This window comes from Pipistrellus hanaki, assembly GCF_964339955.1.
Source record: "Pipistrellus hanaki genome assembly, chromosome: 4".
Lineage (NCBI taxonomy): Eukaryota > Metazoa > Chordata > Mammalia > Chiroptera > Vespertilionidae > Pipistrellus > Pipistrellus hanaki.
The window spans coordinates 13,405,918-13,427,358 of NC_140506.1; the positions used below are offsets into that span (position 1 = coordinate 13,405,918).

General features: G+C 42.8%; 2 protein-coding genes across 2 annotated transcripts in view; one reads left to right on the forward strand and one right to left on the reverse strand.

The window, feature by feature from the left end:
- Positions 1-9,076, reverse strand: part of ANKH (ANKH inorganic pyrophosphate transport regulator) — a 110,478-nt gene extending 101,402 nt beyond the window's left edge. The window contains exon 1 of the mRNA XM_084881649.1: positions 8,638-9,076. Within this exon, the coding sequence (XP_084737775.1) occupies positions 8,638-8,733 (96 nt within the window). The 5' untranslated portion in view covers positions 8,734-9,076. The remainder of the gene's footprint in view (positions 1-8,637) is intronic.
- Positions 1-21,441, forward strand: part of TRIO (trio Rho guanine nucleotide exchange factor) — a 749,917-nt gene that overhangs the window by 505,125 nt on the left and 223,351 nt on the right. The gene's annotated exons all lie outside the window — the stretch shown is intronic.

Consider the following 21,441-nt stretch of genomic DNA (forward strand, 5'->3'; position numbering starts at 1 on the left):
CCATCCAGGTGCTCCGATGGATTACTGGTATCATGCAGACACAGATGGGCGGGTGTGTGTGTGTGTGTGTGTGTGTGTGTGTGTGTGTGTATTACTAAGTGCTCTGGGAATGTGGGCTTGGAGGTGCATGGGTGGTTTCTTACCTCCTTAAGCTCCAGGCTAAGGAGCCACACACAGTCCCTCCTCTAGCCCTGAGGTTGGGGACAGAGATGTTGATACATGTTAATAAGAGGACTGCCGATTCATACCAGCAAACCCATCTTTACAGAGAGGCAATCTCCAACAGCGCCCGAGGTGTCCGACTCATTGAATGCCTCACCATATCCATCTAGTCAGATCAAAATACCATAAAAAAGTCTGAAATCAGGGAGGAACAAATCAAACTGTATTCCTCTCAATGAGAAATGAAGTTGGTGCATCTGTCCCGGAGCATTTCCGGAGCCAGACGGACAGCCTGTTCTCTGACAACTCTTTATCTAGGGGAATGAGCACCCTCTCTGCCCTGACAAATAATCAAGTTTATGCCCCTTCTCAGATGGACTTTGAAAACACGTTCGGTCTGAAGAAGCAACCACACAGCAGAATCAGAAAGCTGGGATGCGTAGGTCTTGCAGTTAACAGAGATAACTATCGTGTCTGTCATTTTCAGCTCATTTGTTCTCAGCGCTGCGAGTGGTGTCTGGTTGCTGGAACAGCAGCTGAATGATTTCAACACCACGGACGCAGCAAAAATGAAGAACAAAACCTGGGTTTGTAGGGCTTGATAGGAAGTGGGCTACTTCTTCCTACCTTCTAACCATCTCACCATCTCAGATGGGTGCTGTCCATTTAGAAAGAGGAAGCAGGGGCTACAATCTCCAGATTAGAACTATGTCTAAACAGCTTGCCACGACCACACTCTTACTGCTCTACTGCAATCTCCGAGCACATCGCTATCACCAACTGCACTGTGCAATTAGACATTCTGCCCCATGGTGCTGATTGCAAAGCTGTTTCATATGCATTTTTTTTAAATCCTCACCTGAGGATATTTTCCCATAGATTTTTAGAGAGGTTGGAAGAGAGGGAAAGACAGAGAGAAATATCGGTGTGAAAGAAACATACCAATTGGTTGCCTCCTGCAGGTGCCCCGACCAGGGCCTGGGCCGGAGAGGAGCCTGCAACCGCAGTACATACCCTTGGCCAGAATTGAACCTGGGACCCTTGGGTCTACAGGCTGACACTCTGTCCACTGAGCAAACTGGCTAGGCTCATGTATGTTTTCTTAGCAATTTGAGGGCAGGGGTTGTGTGAAATATGGCAACGCTTACATTGTGCTTAGATCACGTCACTGATGGTAACTCTAGAACAGAAACAAAATCCGAGCAGGGTAGGAAGGCAAGAGGCATAGAGCATAGATGTTTTTCCCAAAGGAGGCCTCCAAAATTATTTATTCTTCATATTTCATGGAAAGCTAATGAAGTTTTGGATTTGGAGCAAATCCAAAGCAGAAAATTAAAAAGCAAGTAGTCATCATGTATTAGCTACTTTTATTACTTACTAGAGGCCCAGTACATGGAATCCATGCACTCAGGTTGGGGTCCTCAGCCAGGACTGTGGCCTCTCACAGTCCAGGAGCCCTTGTGGGTTGTCCGACTGATGACTCAGGCTGATGGGGAGCGGGCCTATGCTGGCAATTGGACATCCTTAGTGCTGCCACAGAGGCGGAAGAGGCTCCTGCCACCGCACCTGTGCTTGCCAGCCATGAGCTACCAAAGGGCAGCTCCTGCATTGAGTATCTGCCCCCTGGTGGTCAGTGCATATCATAGCGACTGGTTGACTGTCTGCCCCCTGGTGGTAAGTGCACATCATAGTGAGCGGCTGAGAACTTTAGCATATCATTAGCATATTACTCTTTGATTGGTTGAATAGATGACCAGATGACTGGACACTTAACATATTAGACTTTTATTATATAGGATTATTTTTACTTTATTGGTTGGTGCCAATATCACCTGCCAGTGGATATCCAAAAATTGCCCAATATGATGACAGATATTCACAAGTCACCAAAAAGATTTTATGTTACATTTTGTATATTATGTTTATTCAATAAGATAGAGAAATGTGCAACACAGATTTCCAGCAACAATGATTTTCATACTAAAAAAAGAAAAAGCGCCGAAACCGGTTTGGCTCAGTGGATAGAGCGTCGGTCTGTGGACTGAAAGGTTCAGGGTTCAATTCTGGTCAAGGGTATGTGCCTTGGTTGCAGGGACATCCCCAGTGGGGGGCGGGGTGCAAGAGGCGGCTGATCGATGATTCTCTCTCATCGATGTTTCTGGCTCTCTATCCCTCTCTCTTCCTCTCTGTAAAAAATCAATAAAATATATTAAAAAAAAAAAGCAAAAAAAAAAAAAAAGCAATAATTTGCATTTTAAAGGATAAGCTTCAGCCCTAGCTGGTTTGTCTCGGTGAATAAAGCATCAGCCTTTGGACTGAAGAGTCCCAGGTTTCATTCCGGTCAAGGGCACATGCCCAGGTTGCAAACTCAATCCCCAGTATGATGCTTCTATCTCTCTCTTCCTCTCTGAAATCAATAAAATATATATATATTTTATAAAAGGATAAGCTTCAGTTATCACATAGATAGCTCATACCCACATAACACTGCATAAAATGGTTTCTATATTTTTAATTCATCTCCACAGCAACTAATAGAATCACAGATGTTAAAAAAAATTCCAGACTGATTTTTTTAAATGTAGACATCATCCAAGTTACTTAAGTATATTACACCAGCAGTTTAATGAGATTTATTTATTCCAACACACATGGTCTCTTGTACCCTAAACCCCCTCAACAAGCCCTCTGCCTCATTGCCTCAAACAGACAAGCGAGAGTGAAACAGCACAGAGACCAAATTATTTGCCACTAATACAAAACTGCGCTTGTCATGGCTACAAAGTGCAAATGATAGCACACAGAACACTTTAAAAACTGCTTTCAAAGAATTTGATGTGTTACTAGAAAGGGATTTAGATATTGCCTTAATGTGTGTGATATTTGAATATTTGTGAAAGACATGCTTGGTAAGAAGTATTTTGACAAATCAGTAGTTAGGCTGGTCATCAAACCACCTCAATAAATAAATGAGCAAACAGCCCTAGCTGGTTTGGCTAAGTGGTTAGAGCATCAACTTGCGGACTAAAGGGTCCCAGGTTCGATTCTGGCCAAGGGCACATGCCCGGGTTGCGGGCTCATTCTCCAGTAGAAGGCGTGCAGGAGGCAGCCAAATGACGATTCTCTCTCATCATTGATACTTCTATCTCTCATTCTCTCTCCCTTCCTCTTTGAGAGCAATAAAAACATATTTAAAAAAAATAATAAATGAGCAAACAAACTAACCATAGGATTGATTATACCATCACGGCTCTAGGAACAATCTGTGTTCCTAAGTACATTGAAAGAGATCCTTTAAATATGGAAGTACATCTGAAGGGAACTGGGAAACATGGCAGAGGAGTCGGTACCAATTGGATTAAGGAGGTCACTGTGTCCTTGACTAAATATGGACTGCCAGAGGAGAGTGACCTCATTTTCTATGTATGAATGAGAAGCTGAAATAGGCAGCAAGTTATGCCAAGCAGAAAGCCCAAGGTTGTCAGAGAAAACATTATCATCTTATTACAAAAAAGAGGCTCACTGAAATTTTATATTACAATAATGCAACCAACCAAACAATAACACCCCTCCCCCTAAACTCACCATTTAAACAATAGGGGAATATACCACAAAGGAAATTACAGTATTCTCATATAATCAAATATTATGCTACTTAGAATCATACTTAAACACTTTTTAAATATAAGGAAAATGCATTTTCCATATATATATATATATATATATATATATATAGAGAGAGAGAGAGAGAGAGAGAGAGAGAGAGAGAGAGAGAGAGAGGAGAAAGAGAGAGGGGGGGGTAGGGGAAGGGAGAGAAACAGAGGCAGATCTTCAATTATGTTGGAGAAAGAAAAGATTGGGATGAGATATCCAAAATGTTAAAGGAGGTTTGTTTGTTTTGTTTTCTCCTTTAGAGCATAATTATAGTGATTTTTCCCTCTATACTTAACCAAACTTCAAACAGCATATATTCCTCTTATAATTAGAAAAAGAAACATTATTTTGAAATTCATTCCATTAGTGTACAATAAATTGGAAGGGAAAGGTTTCTCCTTTACAGTTACTTAAAAACTTAGCTTTAGCCCAGCCACTCTGTCTCATGAGCGTCGACCTATGAACCAGGAGGTCACGGCTCTATTCCTTGTCAGGGCACAAGCCCTGGTTTCAGGCTTGATCCCCAGAGGGGGTCAAAAGGAGGCAGCCAATCAATGATTCTCTCATTAATGTTTTTAATCTCTCTCCCTCTCCCTTCCTCTCTGTAATCAATAAAAATATATTTATAAAAATGATAAAACTCCTGGGCCTATCTCAGCATGTGAGCGTGACTAGAGGAGGCAGAGAGCAGAATGGCGAAGGGCCAGGCAGATATGGATGTGAACCCAGGCTCCGTCCTGCACTGCCTGCGTGATCTTGGACAAGTAACATGCCTAGGCCTCTCATTCTTTCCTCATATTAAACATGTATTGAGCTGCTGTAAGCACATGTTAAGTGCTCAAAAACTGGAAGTAATTAGTACTTTTGATTATCAATCTATAAAAATAAACACAAAATAATAATTCTACATACACTGAGTGGCTAGATTATTATGATCTCTGAACGCATAATAATCTGGCCACTCAGTGTGTGTGTGTGTGTGTGTGTGTGTGTGTGTGTGTGCGCGTGTGTGTGTATATGTGGCCTGGCGCATGAATTCGTGCATGGGTGGGGTCTGGCCAGCCTGGCCAGGGAGAGGGAACATGGGCAGTTGGCAGGCCTGCCTGCTGGTCAAACTCCTGGTTGAGGGGACAATTTGCATATTAGCCTTTTATTATATAGGATATACACTGAGTGGCCAGATTATTATGTGTTCAGAAATCATAAAAATCAGGCCACTCAATGTATACTATCAGTATGGTAGACTATTCTATTCACCTACAGGGCTCTACAAAAGTCACTTTACATTTTTCAATAATGAATATATTCACATTCTTTTCTATTGTCCCTATGTTTAATATTATAAAGCAGAGCATTCTATTGCATATATTTTTTTATTTTCAGTGTAGAATTCAACCTTCCCTCCTCCCTTAAATGACTGCCACCATCAAAACTGAAAATATGGTAATAGGTTTTGCTAGTCTTGTCAGAGTAAGTAGCCCATAATATTTGGGTCCCTCCCTGATTGAGCTTTGAAATTGCAGGGAAATCTACATACGATATCAATAATGTTCTTGGAGAATATCAGGACACTCTGGACAAATTGTTAGACTTCCTCATGCCCCCTAACCCTACATACACTAATAGCTGAGATAATTCATGTGTAATTCCTACACACAATCACATATGTGCCGCTTATTCAAATTTCAGTGGAATCTTTTATATAGCTGGATTTCCATTGTAAAAGTTCTGGCCCAGCTGGTGTGGTTCAGTGGTTGAGCGCTGACCTATGAATCTGGAGGTCATGGTTTGATTCCCTGTCAGGGCACATGCCTGGGATGCAGGCTCGATTCCCAGCAGGGGCAGGAGGGAACAGATTATTAATTCTCTCTCATCATTGATGTTTCTATTTCTCTTCCTCTCTAAAATCAATGAAAAAAAATTTTTTAAAAATTCTGCCCACATTTTCTACAGAAACCACAAACTGAGATGTTTATAATAACAAAAACACACTCCTCTAAGAAACATTTAAAATGATTTTACTATCCTTTTGACCTGGACAAATGTTTTATTTTCTAAGCTTGCATTTCTTAATTATTTCAAAAGCTTGAGAACCAGAGGTTGTTTTGATCTTTACACTCCCATGTCACCTGCATACTTTAGGATTAGGCAATTACTGAAATATGAAATCACTGTCCACTCAGGCCGAGGCGTTATTCACCTGGTAATTCTGAAAGAAGAATAGCAGAGATCTACATGTGTCCCTCTCTCTAGAACTTAATAAAAATTCACGTCAAGAGCTGTATGTTTTCAAAGCCTAACATAGACCTACTTTTGCAAATAGATTCATTTTTCTTCATCTTTATTGGGCTTTGAAACAGTTGGGGTAAAATGTCCTTGTATTTATTACCCACATATGATCAGGCCATGCTTTAGCTCATGCTGTAATTCTTCCCTCATTTAAAATTAAGAAAAAATAAGCTCCATTCTTCTCACTTCCCACCCTGCACAGTTTGCAAAACAATTGGCATCTGCTACCGGAAGGCAAAGCAAGACTTTGGGAACCTATGAATTTCTTCCCTGCATCTTCCCACCGCTAACCCTGATAAAATACCTCCACTTCCAGGCAGCCTTTCCCCTCCTAAATATGCTGGCATTTAAGGGATAAGGCCCTCAACTAACATTTGTTGATATAACTTGCTTCTGTGCAAAAAGATAACTGTTCTAGTCCGTTGCTTATGTCAGCCATGATTATGAGGTTAGCAACGTTGTAAAGATGAGTTTGAATTAGTAGACCCACTAGGGTAAACCCTCTGTTTAGTCGTCTTTTATGTCTACCCACCCTTTTGTAACTCAGGAGATCCTTTCCCTTACCCTAAAATCAAATATTAGCCTTGTATTAAATCAAAGTAAATGGCCGGCCAGCTTGGCTCAGTGATTGAGCATTGGCCTATGAACCAGGTCACAGTTCGATTCCTGGTCAGGGCACATGCCCAGGTTGTGGGCTTGATCCCCATTGTGGGGCATGTAGGAGGCAGCCGATCAATGATTTTTTCTCATCATTAATGTTGCTATCTCTCTCTCTCCCTCTCCCTTCCTCTCTGAAATAAAAAAATATTTAAAAATAAAAATATATATATATTTTTTAAAAATCAAAGCAAATGTGAGACAATACTGTGGCATGCTTCAGGTCAATTTAATTATGAAAAAGAATACTCTTATTTCCTCCAGTTATCCCTATCCAATTCTCACACACACACACACACACACACACACTACAATGTTCAGGGCGAAGCAATCCGTTGAGCATCCTGTGCTGACAATCTTGGGAGCAGCTCCAGGAAAATAAGCCTTAATATAGTAAAAGGTTCAGGTGAACAGACAGCACTTGACTCACCTTAAATGTGCCATGTAGTCAATGTGGGTCTACAGACCTTTCCACAGCTTATAGGAAATGCCCACAGTGACCAGGGAATTATTAAAGAGGGCAAGGTGGGCAGGAAGAAGGTGGAGCAGCAGGGAGCATTGGGGTGGTGCTCGCAGAGCACAGAGGTAGCAGAAAAGGGATCACAGCTAATCAAAGGAAATTACTGGGCCTCTAGACAAAGGCCTCTAGAGGCTGTACGGCACTGTGGACACTTAGCTGCAATAAAATTCGAAGCAAAAGTAGCTTTCAATGTCACTAAGTATCAGGGAGCTTATAGGGTAGCAATCAATCAGAAGTTCTCAGCAAAGAAACAAATGCAAGCAGACTGTCACCAAAAGGAGGTGCCAAATCAACACTTTTCTGAAAAGAAAAGAAAAAAAACAACAAAAAAAACCTGGTTCTTTTTTAAAAAAAACAAAAACACCTAAAAGTTCATCCAAATAGGTGCATTTTAAAAATAGAACATCCTTTAAGCTGTTCTTGACTTAAAAAGAACATAAATAAGGTGCTACAAAACACCGGGAGTATTGACCTTGACACGCACTGGCCAGTTCCAGCTCCTGCACATCAAGGAGGCATGTTACTTACTGTCCACCCCCCTCCCCTTCCTGGCCTTCTAATGCACCTGCACCCCGCTGGGGGCCCGGCGAGGAACCGGTCCCCGCAGGCTCAGTGCAGAGCACCAATGGATGCCTGGCTGCTGGGGAGCCTGCAGCGCCCGCTTTGCAATGACGCCACATGGAGACAAATGGTGAAAAACATGGCAAAGAAACACGGACAGGAAAGTAAGGAACAAAAACGTATTTCCCCTCTTTGAGCGGTGCAAGAAAAAACAAAAACAAAACACACCCGAATCCTAAACTAGAGATGATCAATGGTGGCGTGTCAGGACACACCGGGGACACCCCTCATCCATACATAGCTGGGCTGAAAACGCACATCTCCCCATCATCCCCATCACCATCATCGCCAGCCCCGGATAGATAGCAAACCAGCACCTGAACTACTAGAAACTACATTTTTACGCACAGACCAGCGGTTTACATAATCACAAATTACATAACACTCCTACTGTGCACGGAAAAACCCTTCTGTAGGTGAAGCGCCAAACCCGCCTATGCTTTAACAATTTCCAGAGAGAGAGAGAGAGAGAGAGAGAGAGAGAGAGAGAGAGAGAGAGAGAGCGAGCGAGCGAGCCGGGAAACTCTGCTGAATAACTGGGGGAGGGGGCAACGGACTGCTGGAAAAGTCATCCTTTGACAGGCTGCAATCCCGACCAACTGTTCCGGGATAAAAAAGGAACTCGGAGCAGGTGACTCCCGGGTGCCCCCATCCCATGGCGATGGGGCGTCGGAGGCCGAGGCAGAGCGAGCCCGGAGCGGGGGGCGCGGGGCGCGGGGCGCGGCGGGGCTTACCTGCTCCCCGAAGTCGATGGCTATGTTGGTGATGCCCAGGGGCACCAGGAACCGGATCAGGGGCCAGTAGTGCGTGAGCGCCGGGAATTTCACCATAGTCCCCGCCGTGGGCTGACCCCACGCACATCTGCCGGCGCGGGGCGCGGTGCCGGGGCTCGGGGCGCGGGCCGGAGGGGCCTCGGGCGGCGGCGGCGGCTCCCGGTGGCTGCGGCTGCGGCGCCCTCTGCAAGCGCGGCGGCGGCTCTAGCAGCAGCTCCGCAAGCTCAAGTCCATCCCCGCTGCCCTCCCACACAACAAAGATCTGCCGGGAAGAAAAAGAGGAGGGACGGCGGCGGCGGCGGCGGCGGCGGCAGCAGAAGGCTCCGCTGACAGCGGCTCCATTATAAGCGCTCCGGGCCCGGAAATAAATAAATAACCGCGCGCACGAGGCGCCGCCGCCGCCGCCGCCGCCGTGCGGAGGAAATCGGGGCGGGCGCGGAGGCGCGGACTCCCCGGCCGCGGAGGGTGGGAGGGCGGCCGGCTGGGGAGGAGGCCGGGCGGGAGGGCGGGAGGGCGGGCGGCTCCCTCTCCCCGCCGCCGCCGTCCCCAGCGCGGCCGCAGGGGGCGCTGCGCACGCACAGGCCGCGGGCCGCCGCCTGCCTCCGGGACGCCCGCCAGCGGCCGCCTCCGCGGCTCCCGGGGCGCGGGCCGGGACTCCGGCGGTTCCCGCTGGCCCGGCGGTGGCGTCACGGCTCGGAGCCCGAGGGCCGGGCGGGGGGGGGGGGGGTGTGGGGGTGTGGGGGTGGGGGAGACTGAGCAGCGGGGGGCACGAAGCGATCCGGAGGCCCGGGGAGGGGGAACAGGGGCGATCGGTCGGTCTGTGCATCCTGGTGCGGGGCTGGGGTCCCCGATCTGCATCCGGGGGCCCAGTGGCCCATAGGGTACACCCGGGCAAGTAGGGACCCGGGAGAGATGGAGGTGCCCCTGGGAGGCCCACTGCGCCCTTTTGCTCCAGGGATGCGGGTCACCGTGGCCTCTGGACACACAGAGGAGGATGCTCAGGCTTCAGGGCGTTCGCACCTGCCCCCAGCACAGTTTGCAGACAGGGAGCCGGGATTCTTCTGGATGCAGCAGGGTTGTAAACACCACACACACACACACACACACACACACACACACAAAACAAAAACTAGAAAAGTCTGTCTCTTTTGAACAAGCAAGGGGAAAGAAAGACAAATCTGTGTTATAATACTGTGGCCCCGTGGTTTCGGAGCAGATGAGAGCTGTGCGGAGTGTTTGACCTAAAACTCCAGAGCAGTCTGACAGCAAAGCCGGCCTCCGTCTCTGCACCCAGCGTGCTGTGGCCTGGTGGGAGGCACTGATGAGTGAGAAGGGCCAGGGAGGCCGGGATATATGGATAATCTCTGTACCTTCGCTCAATTTTTTCCTTGAACCAAAAATTGCTAAAAAGGGGGGGGAGCTGTTGAAAAGGGGGAGGGCGGAAAGAGCCTCGTGTATGGCCAGTTTCATGTGCAGTTGTCACCAAGGTCCCGGCACCTGGAAGGACCTGTGGCCGGTTTAAGGCTCTCTTGAAATTCCTCATGTTAGAAGGGGCATGGCAAATGATGAAGCCAGTCCTGCTCCCATCGTTTTGCACTCTCCCCACGACCACAAGCATCTTAAAGTTTAACTAGCATAATGAATTAAAGTAATTTATTATTAAAAGTAACAAAGTAGTTTTGCACCTGGGAAGGTTACCTCACATTTGGCTTTGTATAGCTTGTGTCAATAGTGAGCTTGAGACTTCCACGCCCTGGTTTCAGGTGTTTTGCAATTATTTGGAAGTATTATACATTTTCCGTGTTTTATGCCCTTTGAGAGACCTTTTGTAAATCCCACACAGTGTGAACAAGGCCTTGAGAAATAGGAAGCTAATTTACTTTGTGGCTCTGACGTAACCTCACATTGCATCCTCGGTAATTAAAATGAAATTTTGGTCATTATTCATTGTGTTACTATAAATGTGTCAAATACTTTATTGAAAAGACTGCCCAGCAGAACAGGGTGTTCTCATGTAGAGGACACTCCCGAGTAGCAAATTCCTGAAAGGTATGTTTTAATATAGTCAATTCTCTTTTTAAACATGCTAAGGAATTCTCTGGGAAGGAGTTTTTCTCTAAAGCAAATATCACCTTACAGTTTACCCATTCTGTTAGTCTAGATTTCTGTGGGCTCATTCTATTAAAGCAATCTAATTACACTGACCTTTGGCTAGCATGTGGCTTGGTGAGGTCCGGATCAATCCTCATCAGGTGCAGTTTGCTTTGGCTGGTCCCTAGACAAGGTCAGGACACACGGCTGCGGCTGACTGATGCAAACACACACCTGCGACCCACAGAAGGAATGGTGAGGGTTCTAGTAAGTCAATGAAATATCATCATCCCTGTTTGAGTATTCTAAAAGTGTATTTTTTTTTAAATGAGCAATTTAAGAGCATCATCTTTGATTATGGCAAAGAGCCATAAATTTTTAGATTTGAAAGTCCTCAGTGTGGCAGTGTGTAAGACATTTATTTATTTATTTATTTTCTATCAAAGAGTCAAAATCATCTGGAGAGTAGGGTGCTAAGCGAAATGAGGCAGTCTGAAAAAGACAAGTATCACACGATCTCACTCATATGTGGAGTCTAATAAACAAAATAAACGGATGAACAAAATAGATCCAGAGACATAGAACAGTCAAATCTCAGAGGGGGAGGGGGTGGGCAGTGGGAATGTGGATGGGTAGGAAGAGATTCACCAAAGAACTTGTATTCATATATGCTTAACCCATGGACACAGACAATAGGGTCGTGAAGGCCTGGGCCTAGGTGGGGGCAGGCTAGAAGGGGTCAATGAGGGGGGGGTGGGGGAGGAGATACATAATACTTTTAACCATAAAGATTTAATTTAGAAAAGGGAAAAAAGTGTCAAAATCAGATAGATTTCAAGGGGGAATTTTTGGCCTCTCTCTTTTCCTCTTTTTAACTTAATAGTTGTTTGAAAAGACAACTCCAGAATGTAAGTAATGATAATTAATAGAAAGTTTTCTCTCTTACCCAGAACCCCAAGAAGAGATCTCAGTCATTTAAATTAGACTCAGAAGTTGTTATTTTTCAGAGGGTATAGCTTTATCTTAAATTCAAAAGTCTTCAGGTTAGATTTGATTGCTATAAACAACAGTGTAAGAAAAAAAAAAAACCCCACACATACAGTATAGGAAAAAAGTACTGGGAAAATATGCTCAACTATTAACAACGGTTATAGTTGCATTATTTATTATAATTTATTATTATTACTATCAGTACTCATATTTTTATTTTATACATTTTCTGTTTTTAACTCAATGAACATTTATAAATTTATAGATAGAAAAAAAGACCTTTAAAATATTTATAAAGCTTCATCAGAAGTGCAAGTTAGCATTGATTTCAAAGCACAGAAAATTTATTATTCCCAGAACAATATTATAAATGACCAACAATATATTATTATTTTGATGCTTTAAATTATTAACTCCAATATTTGAAGAAGCTAATATAAAAAGAAAAACTAAAAATTACATATGTGTATTTTTAAAATACACAGATGCTTTCAAAATGTTGAGTTGTAAAAAAGGAAAGCGGAAAATTTGTACATGCTGGTATGGAGTGATCTGCAGAGTATTTTGGCACTTGAAAAACAAATGAGATTCCAGACTATAAAATTGTATGCTAGTGGTAAAAAAGGAAAGAAGTATTAATATGGTTGTGTATGAATATGTGTACATATGCATATATTTCTGAAAAAAACAAACACATGCTTATATTTCTGAAAAAAACACATGAGCCAAAAAATTCTAAATAGTTTTTAATTTAGGAGGAAGAGGACATGATAGAATAGGGATGGAAGAAGAACTCTAACTATACCTCCTTATCTACTTCTGGCTTTGGAAATGTTCATCCTATATAATAAAAGCCTGATATGCTAAGTGTCTGCTCATCTGGTCATCCATTCAACCAATCAAAATGCAATATGCTAATGATATGCTAAGACCACTCAACCGTTTGCTATGATGTGCACTAACCACCAGACACTCTGACTGGTAGGTTAGCTTGCTGCTGGTGTCTGGCCTATCTGAGCAGATGGGTGTCTGGCCTATCTGAGCGAGATGGCTGGACATGCCCTCAAGTCCTCCTGCAGTCCCTCCCCAGCTGGCCAACCTCCCGCATCTCTCCCTGGCCCTGATTGTGCACTGGTGGGATCCCACGGCCTGACCTGTGCCCTTTTGCAACCTGGGACCCCTCAGGGAATGTCAAAGAACAGGTTTTGGCTTGATCCTGCAGGCCAGGTTGATGGATCCCACTAGTGCATGAATTCGTGCACTGGGTCTCTAGTGTTGTACATAAAGTTAAATGAAAAGAAAAGGATTATAGACAGCAAACAAATTTCATTTTTTCCCCTTTTTATTCCTTTTTTAATCTGAGAAAAGGATTTGAGGTAGCTTTCATCAGAGCATATATATATATATATATATATATATATATATATATGCCTTAACCATTTTTATAAATTTTTATTTTCCTCTAATTGCTAGAAAATAAAACATTTGGGAGCCTCTTGCTAGGTCAATTATAACTCATTCCTACATCTGAGTAGAGGCATATGAAACAAAAGTTTGGGGATGGATTCTGCTCATGCCACTCAGAACACTATCACCTGACTTTCAGAGCTCTGAAACGGATGCACTTTTTGTCGGTGAGCATATGATGATTTGCTGGCTTCTATGGTGAAACACAGGAGGTGAGTGTGTATGTACTTCATCCTGCCCTGCAAATCTAAGGTCTGGCAATTCTTAATAAAGCAAATGAAATGGAAGATGTAACTAAGATAAAAATGTAACTACTTTTTGTTCCTTTTTTTCCTCTCTTTAACTTCTGCTTTTGTTTAAGTGTCACAAAATGTCTGTAATTAAAAATATTTTAAATGCTTACATTTTTATTCTTACTACTTATCCAAGGCCTACTTACTTTTTAAAGTTCTTTAAAAATATTGTGTCTTAAATATTTCTTGTATAATTCTATCTCACTTTGAAAATTTCTCTTTCACTTTATATTTGGCAATCACAGTGAGAGGTGCATTAGTCTCCATTTCTAGTATGTAAGTCTAATATCTATCACAAAATATTAAATTTCCTGAGGTTGGGAACTATTTAAAATACTATTCTATCTCCTTTCTCCTCCCTACTTTTCACTTCCCCTCCTTGGACAATAATAAGCACTAAATAATATGTTTTGGATCGAGTTTTTAATGATGTGTTTCATTATTTTGTTGTTGTTGTTGATTTTTCGAGATAGAGGAAGGAAGTGGGAGAGAGAGAGAGAGAAAATTGATGTGATGTGAGAATGAAACATTGATCGGCTACCTTTTGCATTCCCCTACTGGGGATCAAGCCTGCAACCAGGCATGTGTCTGACTGGGAATTGAACCAGCAACCTTTAGGTGCACAAGAAGATTCCCAAACAACTGAGCCACACCTGCCAGGCAAGTTTTTAATGGTTAATCTGTAAGTTGACAAGTGTATTATCCTTTCCATTGTACATCCACATCCTTAACACTTTAATAATACATAGAAATCAGATTTCTAGCATTTCAGGCCTTACTATCCCAGAGAAGCGGTAGGAAGAGAATGTTTGTTTTGATTGTTACTGTATTTCATAGAATCTATTTTTTTTTCTTTTTAGTGTTACCCATTAAATTAGAGCAGGTATTAATTCATCAGACAGATATGTAGTAGTGTCACCTTCACATTAACCCACATGTGTCAAACACAAAGCCCGCGGGCCAAATCCAGCCCGCCAGGCCTTGCAATGTGGCCCGCACCGCGCTGTCATCACTGCACTCCGCTGTCAGTTTATGACATTGTCAGTTTATGACTGTTCAGTAAACCATTCGGCCCGCGATTTAGGCTGAATTTTAGATTTTGGCCCCTTCTCTGATTGAGTTCGACACCCCTACTAACCTATAGCATATCCCTGAATTCCTATATTCCCACCAGAGCATTTGCTTATTTCAAAATGTTCCCGATTTTAAAATGGTATCCTGCTACTTATTACATAATTGCACTTGTGACTCAATAGGTTGATTAATTAAGCAAGGTGTTAATGAAATCTCCATATAGATCAGTTAAAGTTGTTTTAATTCATTCAGCAACCTCTTTTGAGTGGCTTCGGTGTGCCAGGCCTGGTGCAATGTGCTGGGTGTATAATATGGAATAAAACAAACGTAATCCCACTAAGACTGAGAATAAAAGACATTCTCTTTTCAACACCATCCTGGAAGTCCTAACCAATGCAATCAGGAAAGTAAGATAAATAAGAGGCATACACCATTGGAAAGAAAAAATAATTTGCTATTTACAGATGATGAGATAATTTATATAGAAAATCCCGGAGATTCTATAAGAAAACTACACAGTAATATGTGAGCTTAGCAAGGTCACAGGATGGATACAAATATACAATAATTGATTGTACTTACATATACTAGCAGTAAAAAATTGGAAGTTGAAATGAAAAAAAGAAACAACACCCTGTCATTTACAATAGTATTAAAATCTGTGAAATACTTAGGAATAGATCCACAAAACATGTACAAGCCTATATATTGTAAACTACAAACAGGAGGACTTTAAAAAGATCTAAATAAATGGAGAGGTGTGATGTGTTAATGGATCGGAAACCTAACCATTATTAAGATATTAATTTTCTCCAAGTTGGCCTACAGATTAAACATAATCTTAATCAAGATCCTTTGGAAAAGAAAAGCAGGAGACTGAGGATAGTCAAAACAATGTGAAGAACAAATCTGGGGAATGCAGAGAACCTGATTTCAGGGCTTAATCGCCACAGTGTGGTGCTGGTACAATAGACATACAAATCAGGGGAATAGCATGAGTCAGAATAGATCCTCACATATATGGCCAATTGATTTTTCACCTAAATGCCAAGGTAATTGAATGGAGACAGAATAATATTTTCAATAAATGGTGATGGGACAATTGGACATCCATATGCAAAAGAATAACCTTCAACCATACTTCATGTCATATATACAAATGGACAAAAATTAGATTATAGATTTAATGCAATGACAAAAATATAGGAGAAAAATGTTTGTGTCCCGCCACGGTGGCTCATTGGTTGAACATCGATGCCCAGGTTGCAGGCTCAATCCCCAGTGTGGGGTGTGCAGGGGGCAGCCAATTGATGATTCTCTCCTCACCATTGATGTTTCTTTCTCTCTCCCGGCCTCTTCCTCTGGGGGAAAAAACAAACAAACAAACAAAAAAACTTGGATTAGGGAAATATTTCTTGCATCCACATCAAAAGCACAAACCACATATAAAAACCATTCATTTCTCGCACCTAATCTATGAGAAGGTATATTAGTTGAGTCCCTTTGTTGAATGCAAGAGGAGTTGTCTTAAACTAGCCTGAGCTGAAAAGAAGGATTGATTATGAAGATACATGTATGTCCCACAGAACCCAAACCCATAGCATTTCCCTCAGGAAAGGACTAGAACCAAGGACCAATCCAGAGGCTAATGTAAGCCGGATTCTTCTTAAGAGTGTGCTTTTCACTATAAGAACTCTCAACTTTCCTTTCTCCTTAGGAATACTCTGGGTATTGCCTAGTTGTAGTTCTGATTTGTGGATCCTAAGACCCTTGGCCTCCTGGTTCATTTAAGTTGGTTACTAGGGGGCTGGCTGGTTGCAGGAAACAGAAAGGTAGAAAAGTACCCATAGTCGTTCACCAGGCAGACCCACTCATCTGCACAGCTGAAAATGGTGGACATAAAATTTTTGGTCTCTCTGATTCCAAAGCCAGTTCTCCCAGTTACTTTCTCTGAAGTGCCTTTTGGCTTGGCCACATCCATACTGACTTTGAGCTGAGGTTGCTGTCCGAAGTGGACTGAGCTAGGAATTGCTCAGGAAGGCAGCCCCAAATTGGATGGAGGAAGGGAAGCCTGCAGGCAGGCTGGGGTCTGTGGCAGGTCAGGAATTGGGACACATCAGGGTGTGGTGTCTGTGGCCAAGGTCAAGACTGGACTTTAGGGAAGCTGGAGTGGCTTCACCCAGGTGGAGGCAGTGGCTGGGAGCTGCTCACAGAGAGACTTGTTTTGGTTGGAGATGAACCTCTAGGTTTGCTTTTTGGTGAAATGCCTAACCCAAGAAATGTTCCAGTCATGTCTTGAAAGACTTAGCCCCTTCAGAGAGGGTCTGGTTTTCCTGAGTCAGTGATTTTTTTCTCCCTCTGTCTAAGAATGCTGCCAGTTTGACTCCAAAAGAATGTTTTGCCCTTAGGGTGGATGGGGGCTCAGGTGGCTCTGGAATGAGACAGAATCCTCTTAGCTTGGAGTTGGGAATTTTCCAGTTCTCTCCTGGTGCTGGGCTCCAGCTGGATGTTTGACCTGAACCTGACACTAACTAACCCCATCAGCTCCCGTAGCCAGGTTGTCTACCAGACCAGGTATCCGTGAGGAGCCTTATCTAGGGGTGGCTTGGCTGCCTACCAGGCCAGAGTTGATCTGCAGGAGGCCCCATTCAAGCAGTAAAGAAAAGCATCTCATACTTGCCCCAGCATTTCTTAAGAGCTCTGCTTAGTGCTTCTAAGGCATGTTTATAATGATGTATTGCTCATATGCTCACCTCTCCCTGGTGTTCCATGCAGAACATGTGGCCAAAGCTAAAAAAATATGCAGATCAAATCCGAGGTCAGTGTTCTGGTCCAGGTTGTGGGCTCCATCCCCAGTATGGGATGTGCAGGAGGCAGCCACTTGATGGTTCTTTCTCATCACTGATGTTTCTATCTCTCTTTCCCTCTCCATTTTCTCTCTCAGATCAATAAAAACATATCCTAAAAATGTGTAGATGAATAATAAATTAGATTTGAGAGAGCCATTGAACAGCAGTTTCCAATGCAAATTTGGGACCAATTTATTTGGTTTGCTTTACAGGACTTACCTAACTTTTCTCCACAAAATTCCATGTATTTAACTCTATATAATCTTTAAAGCAGCATAATAGTCATTAAGGGTAAGATTGACTCTGTCTTTTGAACTCCAGATGCTATCTTTGGTTACATTTCAAAGCCAGTGTTGGAGGTGTAGTTTAAAGGCAGAAATCTAAGTTTTAGCTAGAATATAAAGATAAAAGAACACATTTCGAAATTGGGGAAAAAATGTCCAGGACATTTATTGACTGTACGAGATGACAATTTAGTCCAACTATCCTCCTTACATGTGTATCTGGCAGAAGCAAACCCTGTGACAACAGAAGAGGGTTAGCCAATGACATTCCTTCTTGCCTTGGTGATCTCCATTTATTTCTTCTTACTGTTCTTAGGTTCCAGTGGGGAGGTTTGGGTGTGACCATGGGCGGTCTAGATGTTGAAGGGCCAGGAAGAAAGGCAGGATGTGTAAAATGCCTAGACAAATAATAATTAATAATAAAAATAACAAGTACATTGGCAGGTAGTATTTATCAGTGACATACATACTATGCTCAGTGCTTTAATGCAGTACCTCCTCATTCATTCATCCATTCTTCATTCATTCATTCAATTGTTTAACAGTTATTATGAGTCAAGCAGCATTCTAGGTGCTAAGATGCCAAGGATACAACAATGAATGAAACAAAGAGTCGCTCTCATGGAGCTTACATCCTAGAAGTGAGACAGACAACAAACAAATACACATATAACGTAAAGTAGACAAGCCCTAAGAAGAAAAATAAATCTGAGCACAGATAAAGGGGAACAGAGAGGGGCCAAGAGAAGTCATTCTGCTGAGGAGGTATCTGTCTGCTTTTCAGGAAGAGGAAATAGCAGTGCCTTGAGCCTGGAAGGGTGTGGCGTGTTGAAAGAGGGAGAAAGAGAAAGAGTGGTGGGTGATGAGGTTCCCGGTGTGGCTGGGGGTTCGAGTGGAACAGGAAGCCATTGGAGATCATTGGACAGGGACATGTTTTGACATAGGTTTTAAAAGAATTGTCTGTTTGCTGAGTGGAGGAAAGCTGGGTTGGGAGCAGGGAGGCCAGTTTGGAGGCTGCTATTTAATGCCTTTGTCTAGGAGGGAGATGGTGATGGCATGAAGCCATGAGCTTAATTAGAGGAGGTGAGAAAAGTGCATTCCGGAAATACAGTGGTGCCTCACACAACGAACTTAATTCGTTCCAGGAGCAAGCTTGTTATGCAAAAAGTTCGTTATGTGAAACGTGTTTTCCCATAACAATACATGTTAAAAAAAATAATTCGTTCTGTAGCATAAAATATGCTAAGATGACATAAAAAAATATGCTAAGATGACATATTTTTATTTAGATACATCTAAAAACATAATTTAAAAAAAAAAACACACACATTTTTTTAATTTTAAGACAGACTAAGTAGAGTCTACCAAATCTTGCACATCTTCATCCATTTTCTGCTTTTTGGCCGATGGTTTCATGAAAAACCTGTCCAAAGTTCGCTGTGCGAGGCGTTCGTTATGCGAGGCACCACTGTACCCTGAAGTTATGATGGCTGTATTTGCAGATGGATTTGGACGTGTGGTGAGGATGAGAGAGAAGGCATGTTTTGACCTGAATCCAAACTAGCAAAACCATTTGCAGACACGGGCAATACCAGAGGAGGAGCTGACCTGGGGATGAAAATCAAGTTTAGTGATGCTTTGTGATGCTTATTATACATCAGGTGGAAATGTCAGAGAGACAGCTGAGTGATAAATTAGTCTGAAGCTCAGAGGGGAGGCTGGAGATTAGAATCTGGTGATGTCAGGAAAAAGGTGCTATGTGAAGTCATGGGCCTGGATGAGGCTATCAGGGGAGTGAGAAGATACAATACTTCAACATGCATGAGTAGGAAATGGACAGGTGCTCAGGGGAGTTCAAAGAAGTGGAAGGAAAAACCAAGAGAAAGTGCCTATTTTGACATCAAATCAAGAAAGTGACCAAGTATGTCAAGTGCATTCATAAGTAAGATGAAGATAGAATTGGCCACAGGGTTTAGCAACATGCATTCCATTAATCTCAAAACCTTATGTGGTGGGCACTATAGTTATTCACACTTTACAAATGAGGATGCAAGACTCAGAGAGGCTTAGTAACTTTGCTGGGGCTCACACCAGTCAGGCTAAGTCCAGATCTCACAGCTCCCTGCCTGGACTACACTGGGGACACCCATTCCCCTTCCTACTTCCAGTTTGTGAGTCGTGGACTTTTCACCTCCCCTCCCAGGCAAACAGGGACAATACTCCAAGGAAGAAGCCTATCTCCGCTCCATTTGGAGGGTGACAAGTTCTTGCAAAATCTTTTGAGAGAATGATTCAAACGAGGACAGTGAGGATAAGATCATTTAAGAGAATCCTGCATCACCACTTATCTCCATTTTGTGTTCATGATTGCTTTATAATGTTCTTATTAGCATGCACTGTGTGTGTGTGTGTGTGTGTGTGTGTGTGTGTGAGAGAGAGAGAGAGAGAGAGAGAGAGAGAGAGAGAGAGAGAGAGAGAGAGAGAGACTCAAAATAAAAAGTGTTTATAACCAAAAAATGTAGTGGGGAATTTGCAGGCTTTTCTGAGAAGTTGCAGGCTACCAAACAGATTTGTGTGTGCAATCTAAACTCTTTATGTTTGTTCTTTTTCTTTCCCTCTCTTTTATGCTTAATGCACATTAAAAAAACTAATTAGGACACTGTAGGAATAGCATAAGTAACTAAAAATGTTATGTATTGACTGCAAAATATTTTGCACAAAAAGCCATTTTCAATTTCTGAGGAAAAAAGTAGCTAATACCCTGCCCTACTTTACATATATTATTTACATATATTATACATATAAAATTAGTACTACATTGAACATAGATTTCCAAGCCTAAGTTCCCCATCTAAAATTGAATGGATCTAGAATAGGTACATTTTACACAGTTCTAGAGGCCTGACGTTCAAAATCAAGGTGTCGGCAGAGCTATGCTCCCTCCAGAGTCTCCAGGGAAGCATCTCCCTGGACTCCCCCAGTTTCTGATGGCTTCAAGCATTCCCCGGTTTGCGACATCAAAACTAATTTCTGCCTTTGTCTTCCCGGGCTTCCACCCCAGTCTCTGCCTGTCTCATGTAAGAACTCTGCCATTGGATTTAGGGCCCATCCCAAAGCCAGGATTATCTCATTTCATGATTTTAAAAAAATATATATTTTATTGATTTTTGTACAGAGAGGAAGGGAGAGAGATAGAGAGCTAGAAACATCGATGAGAGAGAGTCATCGATCAGCTGCCTCTTGCACACCCCCTACCGGGGATATGCCCGCAACCAAGGTACATGCCCTTGACCGGAATCGAACCCGGGACCATTCAGTCCCCAAGCCGACGCTCTATCCATTGAGCCAAACCGGTTTCGGCTCATTTCATGATTCTTAATATATTTGCAAAGACCCTAACCGGTTTGCCTCAGTGGATAGAGCATTGGCCTTCGGACTCAAGGGTCCCAGGTTTGATTCCGGTCAAGGGCATGTATCTTGGTTGCAGGCACATGTCTGGTAGGAGGTGTGCAGGAGGCAGCTGATCGATGTTTCTCTCTCATCGATGTTTCTAACACTCTTACCTCTCCTTTCATCTCTGTAAAAAAAAATCAATAAAATATATAGTTTTAAAGAGACCCTTTTCTCTAAAAAATATTTTATTTACAGGTTCTGGGGCTTAGGTTTTGGATGTATGTTTTGAGAGACACTGTTCTACCCACTATATAAAAGTTGTGG